Source organism: Lactuca serriola, chromosome 5 (genome assembly GCF_051521515.1).
Source record: "Lactuca serriola cultivar US96UC23 chromosome 5, Lser_US96UC23_V15, whole genome shotgun sequence".
NCBI classification, from domain to species: Eukaryota; Viridiplantae; Streptophyta; class Magnoliopsida; order Asterales; family Asteraceae; genus Lactuca; species Lactuca serriola.
In genome coordinates this window covers 250549669-250560860 of record NC_136412.1, presented here as the reverse complement: position 1 = coordinate 250560860, position 11192 = coordinate 250549669, and the positions used below count along the sequence as shown (strand labels likewise).

At 33.7% G+C, this 11192-nt stretch overlaps 2 protein-coding genes across 2 annotated transcripts; both read left to right on the top strand.

Moving 5' to 3' along the window:
* The first annotated feature begins 673 nt into the window (after window positions 1–673).
* LOC145050366 (uncharacterized) lies at window positions 674–4820 on the top strand. The gene is made up of 10 exons (XM_078998627.1): window positions 674–976; window positions 1052–1157; window positions 1229–2203; window positions 2763–2998; window positions 3060–3284; window positions 3628–3720; window positions 3811–3912; window positions 4084–4374; window positions 4594–4675; window positions 4810–4820. Exons 3-10 carry the CDS (start codon window positions 1894–1896, stop codon window positions 4818–4820), a joined length of 1350 nt encoding a protein of 449 aa, XP_078854753.1. The 5' UTR covers window positions 674–976; window positions 1052–1157; window positions 1229–1893.
* A 1837-nt stretch (window positions 4821–6657) lies between these two features.
* Window positions 6658–9743, top strand: LOC145053991 (amino acid permease 6-like). The gene is made up of 7 exons (XM_079002124.1): window positions 6658–6815; window positions 6931–7164; window positions 7857–7950; window positions 8038–8252; window positions 8646–8788; window positions 8881–9108; window positions 9232–9743. The coding sequence occupies exons 1-7, from the start codon at window positions 6734–6736 to the stop codon at window positions 9640–9642; spliced, it is 1407 nt and encodes a 468-aa protein (XP_078858250.1). The 5' UTR covers window positions 6658–6733; the 3' UTR covers window positions 9643–9743.
* Window positions 9744–11192: the final 1449 nt, after the last annotated feature.

Here is an 11192-nt window from a genome sequence, read left to right as displayed (position 1 = left end):
CATGTACTTATTGAGTTTAGAATCAAAACCATCTCAGATAGATAACAAACTTTTAAGAAGATAAAATTTTGTATCAAAACCAAACATCGGTGGTCCTAGTAGAGTAAATTAATTTTAGAGTAAATTACAGTCTTGTTCCTTGTAGTTGTCTATTTTTAACACTTTTGGTCTTCTTTATTGAGATTTTAACACCGGTGGCCCTTAATGGGTAGTTTGATAACAATTAAGTCCATGCACTTAACAACCCTAACAAAAGGGCTGTCAAACTTTTGAAAAAGACAATTTTACCCTTCCAGCACATTAATGAACAAAATGCTATACATTGTCTAATTTTAAAAAATATTATTTTTTATACAAGACTATATTATAGTTTTGGGTAAAAAAACATAAGTACATTGCCTTTAATGTGTTATCAGTTAATACAATAGAGTAAATTGTGGCTTCAAACTCTGCTTTCTCATTCTGAAACTTCTCTCTTTGCGCTAAACACTTAGTTAGAGAGGTTAAGTTAGGAGGTCCAGTTGCTTTTCGATGGATGTACCCTATAGAGAGGTAAACAATATTTATGTTAATTTTTCCTATTATCTTCTATTATTCTATAGATGATCATTTTTTGTAATTGTAATCATAGGTACCTTCTAACACTTAAGTCCTACGTTCATAATAGAGCTCATCCTGAAGGTTTAATTGCTGAAGGCTATTTAGCTTAAGAATGTGTAACATTTTGCTCCAGATATCTCTCAGGAGTAGAAACCATATTTACTAGACCAATTAGGAATGATGATGAAGGTGATCAAAATGAGATTGAAGAATCTAACAATCTTTGCCCAGGTCGCCCATTGGGACGTAAAAAGAATTCTAGGGTGTCACTTCAGAAAAGAAAGAGATCTTCAAATTTCGTCTTGGACGAGAAGTCACTCACTCAAGCACATCGTTATGTCCTATTTAATGTTGAATCAGTTTCACCATTCCAAGAGTAAGATAAACTAGTTTTCCTATGCGTTTACATATTATTCTTCATTTACCTCATATTATTGTTCTTTATCTGAAGGGAACACAAAAGGATAATAAAGGGACAAAATCGATCTCGGCGGATACATGATTATGAAATCAACAAGATTCACTGCCAACAATTTAGTGAATGGTTTAAGAGAAGGGTAATTTGGAATAAATATTGGATGTATCAAAGTTTGATTTTCAAGATGTAATTATATAATTATGTTGATAGGTTGCACGCATGGAAGAGCAAGGAGATCAAAAAGTAACTGACGAAATAAAATGGCTTGCACGTGGTCCACTTAGAGTTGTGCAAAAATACTCAGGATACCTAGTTAAAGGTTATCGATTTCATACAAGAAAACGAGAGGAACTTCTACGAACTCAAAACAGTGGTGTGGCTGTTATGGTAGAAGGTGCAAATTATTCCAGTAGTCGAGATAGAAGGCCAGTCGAAGGCGTGAATAACTACTATGGAAAATTAACTGACATTATTGAATTAAACTACTCTGGAATGATACGAGTTGTTTTATTCAAATGTGAGTGGGTTGACATCAACAGAGGTTGCAAGAAAGATGGCAATGTAACATTGGTCAACTTCTCATATAAGACACATACCGGTGTTAACTTGATTGATGATCCCTTTGTTTTGGCATCACAGGCCGACAAGGTGTTCTACTCCATGGATCCTAAACATATAGGTTGGGAGATTGTGCGACATGTAAAGCTTAGAGATGTATTTGACATGGGAGGTGCTTATGATGACATATTTGATGTACCTAACTTGCATAGGGTTGGCGATGATGGCATAGATGTTACACCTGAAATGATAATAGCTAATGAAAACATAGATGTCATAGATGATGAAGAAAATAACAGTGACTAGATTAGTATTTGATGATAGTTAATGAAAATTTGATGCACTTTATCTTTATATGTATATTTATATGCATGTATCTATGTATTATATGTATATATTTGTATGCATGTACTTATCTGTTGTGGTGCTATAGGAGGATGGGTAGGCGTAAGAGGCTATGCATCACCTCAATTGATATCCCTATTGACAGTGAGATACATGATCAAAGTTCTGAGTTTTCTGCAACTGATATCCCTACTGAAGGAGACCAATCGGATCATCCACAAACTACTGAAGGAGGCCAGTCTACTGCTGAAGAACACAGCTCTACTGAAGGAGGTCAATCAGGTAAGTCAATGACATATATATTTTTTCAAGTAGTTCATGTTCTTTTTACTTTTGTCATTTACGATTTCAATTTATAGCAATTATCGTTCTCTGTAAACGACCCTTACTTTGTTGATTGATACTATTATTGCATATTTTCATATCTTTTTTGTGGTATATGCTATCCATTTTGAGTAGGTAGATCTGTTTCTAGTAGATCAAATGTTTTGATTTTGTTGATGAAAAATGCCCACTTCCTTTATCTACCACTAGGTCAAATGTCCACTTCCTTTATCTAACTATCTCTTTGTTTACATCATCTGAAATATGTAAGCTTAAATTCAATTAATAGTTCTTTAAAGTTTGTCAATTCTTCATCTTTCCCTAGTCTTTTAAGCTTTTTCTTTTTCAAAGAAAGGGTTAGATGTTTCCTTTGGAATAAATTTATTGCCTCATTATAAAGGCTTCCAAGTTTTTGAATAAAAAAGAAACACATGTCTATTTACTAATTAATTGATGAAAACTATCATATTATCACTCTATTGCTAATTTTGGTTAACTTTGCTAATTTTTTTATTAGGTGCTCAAAAGAAGGTAAGGGGCTATACTCAAAAGACCGAGACATGGAACATGAGTAGCTCCCAAAAAATAGTAGTGACATTTAATAGGTTCGGAAAACCGGTAGGAGATGAAGGAAATGAACTCATACAATATCTTGGGACCCTTGTGAGGATGGCTAATCATGTCGGAATAGATTATGATGATTGGAGGAAGATCCCTATACAGAAGAAAGAAGATATGTATTCTATGGTTAAGGTGTGTATCTATTAACCAAAATTATGGTGTATTTATATTTACATGTAAGCTTTATTTGTAGGCCAAGTTTGTTATTCATCCGGTTGAAACAAGTGAAATCAAGAAATGGATCCTTTTTAGCATGGGGAAAAAGTGGAGGACTTGGAAAGGTTCACTAAAAGCACGTGCATATGATTCAAGTCTTACAATCGATCAAATTGTGACACAACAAACTGAGAAAGATAACAGGGTGAACCCAACTCAGTTTAAAAAACTTGTTACTCATTGGTTTACTCCAGAATATCAGGTGATATATTTAGTTTCTTACATAAACTAAGGAATTTATCCTTTTACTCATTAGTTACCCTTAATGGCTAAGCATGCTTTTATTTCATTAAATCCCTACTTTCACCTTTTAGTTAAAACAATTTTACACTAAAAATAGAAAGTACATTTCTATTGTAGGTAAAAGATAATGTAAATTTATGGAAAATAATAAAAAAGTTAGTTACCCTTAATGGCCTAGCATGTTTTTTATTCATTGAATCCCTACTTTTACTTTTTAGTTAAAACAATTACACTAAAAAATAGAAAGTACATTGCTATTGTGGGTAAAAGATAAAGTAAATTTATGGAAAATAATTTTGTAGAGCATGTGTGATTTGAGGAGAAAGAGCCGTGCAAAGATGGAAGAGCCCCATGTTTCTGGGACAAAATCATTTGCTCGACTTGCTCACGAAGAGGTATTATTATATTTTATTATTTTGACTTATATTATCGTCTTTTTTTTAAAATTATTTATTTTCATCAAACATAACTACATCTTGTTATAGGCATTGAAAAATGGTGTATACCCAACACGAGGACAAATATATGTAAAAACCCGCACTCGTAAAAATGGAAATATCGTGAATGAAAAAGTCGCTCAAGTTATGGTAATGTTTTTAATCATATCAAGTCATATACTATTTGTTTCGTTTTAAACCTTGTAATTTGTCCCACTTTCAAAGTAGGTTGCTATATTATGTTGCTATTAATTTGAAAGTGGGACAATAACAGTGGGTGAGAAACACTTGTCATGTTTTTTGTATGTTGCTATAATGCAGACTTCCCTACAAGCCATTGCAAGTGATTCCTCAAATACCCAAGGATCAAATACCCTAGGATCTGTAGATGATTTTTCAAATGATGACTACTCTAAAGTTAAAGGTCCTGAAAAAAGAGGGTATATCAGATGTGTTGGAAGGATGCCTACCGTAAAAGAGAAGGTTGTTTCTTGTTCTAATGATCCGAGTGTCGAACAACTAAAAATTATGGTGAACGTTATGGCAAATATCATCCAAGAACATATCCCAAATGCAAACTTGTCTGGAATTCTTAGCAATATGAACATACAGGTACATATGTCATCTATAATTGCATTGTTCCTATTCAATTACCCTATGAACGAAAAAAAACATTCATTAAAATTAGTCCATTATCATATTTCCAATTGGACTCAAGAATGACCACTTTTGCCCTTCTGAATATTCTTCTTGGTGTACATTTGTACAAGACTAGTAGAAGATATCTAGAATTGGACATTAATGTTACATGTTTTCATTAATTTGTTTCAGATGCCAGGCAACACTTCTACAGGTCCACGTAACTCTAATTCAGTTAACCAGAGAGCATCTTCTGAAAGTCATCATAATGATGGTAATCATTTTTATGAGCTTTTGTCTTTCCTTTGTTCTTATAAATATAGTTTATTTGTGTTGAGTGTTATATTATTTATTTTCTAAACTAAGCCTTGTTTCACTGGATTCTGGATTATCTTTGTTTTTTGACAGGGAATTGCTAGCATTGATTCTAGAGTATGAGATAACACAATTTATTCAACCTATCATGTCTTTGTTTTTTTGTTTTATTTTATTTTTATATGTATGTTTGAACTTTTTCTCATTACTTTATGTTTAGCATTTACTTAAACATCGTTGATATTCCCCTAGATATTTGATTCAAAAAGTTAAAAATATATTGATGAAAAACAATAAAATTTTGATTATTTGTAATGTGCTACAATTTAATTATTCATTTTATTTTATATTATAGATGAAATTGTATTGTGGAAAATAAAATTGTCACTAAAATCTTAAAATATCTAATTATACGTAGCATGAATTTTTTAAATCACATGAGCTTTTAACGGCACAAAATATATGCCACAAAAAATTTTCTTCTACTGTGACACATAAAAAATGCCACTATTTTTTTATTGTGGTAAATAAATAAGTGCCACTAAAATTTTAAAATGTGTAACTAAAAACAACACAAATTATTAAATCAAATCAGATTTAGTGGCACAAAATATGTGCCACAAAAGAAATTTGTTTTACTGTGACAAATAAAAAAGTGCCACTGAAAGCCTAAAAACTGCAGCAGCAAAAACAAAAAGTGCCACTAAAAGGTTTTAGTGGGAGCGTTTCTAGTGGCATTTATTAAGTGTGTCGCTGATTCTTTGAGAAGCCTTTAGTGGCATTTTTTTGGACTTTTAGTGGCACTTTTTGTGTGCCACTAAATGACATATTTTTTGTAGTGACTGCAGCGGGGTTGTAGCAACGAAAGTGACTGTAAGACTATGGTAGGATCATATCATGTACACGGGTTGAAATACACCCCATGGAATGGCCCATTATTATGTATGGTATGTGGTATTTTGAAAAACTCATTAAGTTTTGTGCTATAGTTTAAGTTTAAAAAAGTCAAGTACTTCTGGTAGCAAGGGAAATGAGCCAACTTGATTGCGTTGCATCCACAGATGATTTCCGCATTTATTTAGCCCATGTATTGTATTGTTATAAGTCCATTAGGTCAAACCCCTTGTATTGATGTATTCTGTATTTATAGGGCTTTGAACCAAGTCATTGAACTCCAGTACTTCTTGCTCCACTCTTTTCCTCCTTTTCCACTAATAATTAACTTTACACTAATTAAAAAAAACTGTCCTTTCATTAATGTGAATGGTCTAACGATGCATGGCCGTTTGTTTTTTTTAATCTATAAGTTTTTAAAATGACTTATAAACACACTATTGAGTCAAATTCGATGACTATATATTTAAATTAAGTAAAGTATCATTAATATTTTGGTGTAGTGCTTGTTGTCTTAATTTATGACTAATGTGTAGTAGGTCAACAAGAAAACAATATACAAATGAAATATTAAACTACGGCGATGGGATTCTGCGGTGACGATCGAGGAATACGTACGTAAAGTAATCAAATAGAATCAAAAATGTTAACCAAATTCCATATATACAAGGAACTTAAAGAGAAACTGAAGTAAACTTCAAGTCCAATTTTTTTTATAATTCATTCTTAAACGTAGGTAGAATATATGTGTGTGTACTTGATTACGAACAAAAGAGTACTTACAAAGAATCTTGGCTTAAACAAATAAATTACAACAACATGCCTTTAAGAATATATGCACGAAGAAAGAGAGTCAACCACAATGAGAATAGAGTAAATGCTGCTATTAAAGAAGTTTTAACACTTTTCAACAAACATTGTGCCAATAAGTCAAAAAGCCCGGTGGCACTACGTACGCAAATACACACAATCCACTACTAGCAACAAACGAAAGTGGAGTAACTGATTCCTTCATTAAATTCAATAAATGAGTTCTTCCGTCACCACTATTTAATCGCTTCAAATCTCAGCAACCTTCATCACAATCCTGTAGATTTTGAGACTGCAGACACAGGCAGAGAAAATGATGCAGAAAGGTTCAAGCTTTTCTTTAGAAAGTTCAGTCAGTGGCTATTTCGATGATGATGGCAGAATCAGAAGAACAGGTATGAGTTCACTCATGCATGTGTGAATTGTGATATAGAAAACCCATTCTCGTGTTCTTTTTAGGGTTTTTGTGTGAAATTTTGACGTGAAGTGTTGGGTTATTATTTGAATTAGGGACTTTGATGAGTGCAAGCGCACATATCATAACAGCGGTGATAGGATCAGGAGTGTTGTCATTGGCATGGTGTTTTGCGCAGTTGGGTTGGATTACGGGGACTCTTTTGCTTGCAGTGTTTGCGATCATCACTTGGTTCACTTGCCTCTTGCTTACAGACTGCTACAGGTATCCTGATCCTGTTACTGGCACTAGAAATTACAGTTACATGCAAGCGGTCAAAGTTAATCTTGGTACGTAAATTTATGCTGCTCATTCTGAATCAACATTAATTTATGCATGTTCTTGATCATGGTGTAACCCATGCATTACTAGCCACCTCGCCCTGAGGTGTCATCCTGCATTAAATGACAATTAATTATGGCTTCTATCTTCGTTTTGTCCAAATTGTAATGCCATTGCACTTAATTTCTCTTCCTACATTTGTTAAAGTTATTTACCATAACGATGATGTGAATTTACGTCTTTATCTTTAATTTGTCCATACGAAATAGGCATTGTTCTAGCCTATTCCACCTTTTCTAGCTCTTTAGTCCCATTGTATCAATGTCATTTCACTTTCTTTTGCTAGGACTAGACCAGACCAAACTAGATGGTATAACCTTTCTAAGGTTATTTACGATGATAAAGAAGGTATTTATGTCTTTTACACATACCACATGTCAAAAATGAGTCATTTTTTAAGCTTATTCCACTTTTTTGGGTAGAGGAAAAAATGCAACTCCCATCTCGTTTGTCCCATTCCAACAAATGTCAAACACACTATATGGTTGTTGTGTTAAAGTTCTGTTTTATCCAGCATGGCAAACAGTCTTTTATTTGCGAGTTTGAGTCATTTTATAGTTTTTTAAGGCATATATGTGTATGGACTATCTCAATATAGATGGTTTGCTAAAAAAAATCTTTTATAATATTGTGGGAACAGGAGGGTTTAGTTACAAACTATGTGGAATATCTCAATATGGGACTCAAGTTGGTGCAACCATCGGGTATACCATTACTTCGGCCATTAGTATGGCGTAAGTGCTAAAAAGACTTGAAAACTTATTGTTTCATTTTTTTTGTGTGTGAATATGCATCTAATTTTGGTTCTTGTGTTTAACCAGTGCGATTAAAAGATCGAACTGTTTTCATAAGCACGGGCACAACAACGGTTGTCACACATTGAACAATTCCTATCTACTGATCTTTGCATCTATAGAAATTGTTTTAAGCCAAATCCCGAAGTTTCACAAGCTCACATTCGTATCCATTTTTGCAACCATCATGTCTTTCGGTTATTCTAGCATTGGCATTGCTCTCTCAATTGCCAAAATTGCAGGTAATTAAATTAATCATTCAAAAAGAGTATGAAATATATATTGCACGTTTTCATGTTCTAAGGCCCCACTAATTTATCACACATAACAAGACAATCATAACATATATATGTACTTTGTTTGACATCCATTAATTCGACTCGGGAGATGCATCTTTTTTGTTACTCTAAAAAAGGTGGGACACGAGTCACTCTTGGTTAATTTCTTGCTTTCTTGTCTATGGAAAAGATATGAATGACCTTCTTCATCCTCATCTTTGCAAATAATCCTACAAAGCTTGCATGTAACATGTATTATGTGTACACGATACACCTATTTTCATACAAAGCTTCGGGTAACTTTTATTAAGATTTTTTTTTTAATTCCTTTTCGAATGGTTTTTTTGGGGTCTGAAGGAGGCGCACACTCGAAAACAAGCCTAACAGGTGTACCAGTTGGTCCAGACATGTCAGGCATGGAGAAAATGTGGAACATCTTCTCTGCCATTGGAGATATTGCTTTTGCATATTCTTTCAGTCTAGTCCTCCTTGAAATACAGGTAAATCTTCTTTATATATACATTTACTCTCTTTATAGATATACACAAACTTATGTATTTATATCTTATATTGAATACTTATACAAATGTAGGACACATTGAAATCAAGTCCTTCAGAAAACAAAGTCATGAAAAAGGCTTCCACCATTGGAGTTGCAGTATCCACTTTATTGTACACCCTATGTGGAGTACTTGGGTATGCAACATTTGGCAATGATGCATCTGGGAATTACTTGACAGGATTCGGTTTCTATGAACCATTTTGGCTCATTGACATTGGAAACATGTGTGTTGTTCTTCATCTTCTTGGAGCATACCAGGTATATATATATATATATATATATATATATATATATATATATATATATATATATATATATATATATATGATCTTTCATCTCTTATTATCTAACCTAATCAACTTGTGTTCATCTCTTATTTAGGTGCTTATTCAGCCATTTTTTGCATTTGTGGAGGATTGGAGTCATAAAAAGTGGCCAGAAAGCAGATTTATAGAGAAGGAATATTACATCGGTAGCTACAGTTTGAATCTGTTCAGGTTAACATGGAGGACAATGTATGTGATACTAGTAACAATAGTCGCCATGATCTTCCCTTTCTTCAACAGTTTTCTGGGACTTATTGGTGCTGCAACATACTGGCCATTGACTGTGTATTTTCCAATAGAAATGTACATTTCACAGGCAAAGATTCAAAGGCGTTGTTTTACTTGGATATGGTTGAAGATATTGAGCTTGACATGCTTGATTGTTGCACTTCTTGCTGCAGCTGGATCTATTCGAGGTCTTGCTGTGTCTGTTTCTGATTTTGAGCTCTTTCATTCAATGTCTTAGAGCTCTGTGTGTAGCTTTACTCTGTGACTGTTTAGTGAATCTACAAGGTAAAGTAGAATTGTATTATTAATTGTAAAACTGTGAAGATACAGTTGTGTTAACAGGTTGTGTGCACGGATCAACAAGACAATGAGAGGGACGAATAACAGAACTAACCATCAAAAAGATTCTGTTTCCCTGGTTCCATAATGAATTTTGAGTTTCAAGTTAGATAAAAAAAAATTAAATATATTACCACGAAATCTCATACGTGTATCGGATGTTAAAATGTAATAATAAAACTAAATCATCTTAATTCGTTATAAGATAATCAAAGCATCGTTCTAATCAAGAATAGGGTGTGTTTGGTAAGGAGCTTTTGGAAGCGTTTGGGACCTTCTAGCTTTTAGTTTATGACAAAACGCTCCAGTTTAAACAAAAAGCTTCGTTTGGCAGTACGAGCGTTTAGCTTTTAGTTTTAATAAAACGCTCCAATTCTAAAAGCTACTTCATGTAGCTTTTAACAAAACGCTCTGGAGCTTTTGAAATCAATTTCCATAATTACCTTTAAAAATATATTTATATATATTTTTATTTTTAATCAATTGTCCTTTTATGTAATTTTATATATTTCAAAAGCTTCCGGCTACTTTTGTCAAACATTCATATAACAAATAAAAGCTACAGCTTCCTGCTACCAGCTACCAGCTACACGCTACCAGCTACCCTCTACCAGCTAACCGCTACACGCTTCCAGCTAACAGCTATTTTTGTCAAACACGCTCATAATCTAAACATGAAGTTGAGAATAGAAAATTCTTCATTAGATGATTTTAACTTGGGTGCTTTTTGTTTTTTTAGCCAAAATGTCTGCAGTCTGCAGACCACATCTTGTAGATCTCTGCAGTGAGGTGGACCAAACCTCTGCAGTCTGAAAAAATAAGACTGTTTGTTTTTTTAACATCTGCAGGCTGTTAAAATAAATTAAAAAAAAAATTAAAAAAATAAAGATATATATGTTTTTTAGGCTAGAAGATGTTAGAAGACTCTGGTCCACATCTGCGCCAAGAAGAGGGTGCGCAGACATTTTTAGGTTTAGAGTCTTCAAAAAAAACAAACAGTCTGCGTAGGCTAATGTCTACGCGTGGTCTGCGCAGCGCAGACAAAAGAGGCCACGCAGATCTGCAGACAAAAAACAAACACTACCTTGGAGTCATTGGTACGCATTTGTGATGTTTTCGTTGGTGAATGGAAATATCGGAGGGTTGGGCACGAGACAAAAGTGACGTCATTTTGTCCTTGCTACGTGTACACAAAAATGGCATCCACTTGAATACTAAGGTGCTGTTTGTTTTTCTATAAAAACCTCTTCAAACCACTTATTGCTGTGCGGCGCAGCACACGCGCAGCACTTTCCCTCTCGCAGCAATTTGTTTTTTGGAAGACTTCAGACTACAAAACCTCTGCGCGTGTGCTGCGTGGCGCAGCACTTGACTTGCCTCTTCTAACCTCTTCAACTTTCATTTATTCTAAGTGTTTTTTTAAAAATTTTTGTATAACTTTTTTTTTAA

Bases quoted from the DNA above. Each gene is read 5' to 3' on its own strand.
- LOC145053991 (XM_079002124.1), top strand. From the start codon at position 6,734: ATGATGCAGAAAGGTTCAAGCTTTTCTTTAGAAAGTTCAGTCAGTGGC. The intron at 7,951-8,037 runs GTAAGTGCTAAA...GTGTTTAACCAG, and splicing joins ACTTCGGCCATTAGTATGGC to TGCGATTAAAAGATCGAACT. The intron at 8,789-8,880 runs GTAAATCTTCTT...ATACAAATGTAG, and splicing joins TAGTCCTCCTTGAAATACAG to GACACATTGAAATCAAGTCC.
- LOC145050366 (XM_078998627.1), top strand. From the start codon at position 1,894: ATGATAGTTAATGAAAATTTGATGCACTTTATCTTTATATGTATATTT. The intron at 2,999-3,059 runs GTGTGTATCTAT...CTTTATTTGTAG, and splicing joins ATATGTATTCTATGGTTAAG to GCCAAGTTTGTTATTCATCC. The intron at 3,913-4,083 runs GTAATGTTTTTA...GCTATAATGCAG, and splicing joins AAAAAGTCGCTCAAGTTATG to ACTTCCCTACAAGCCATTGC.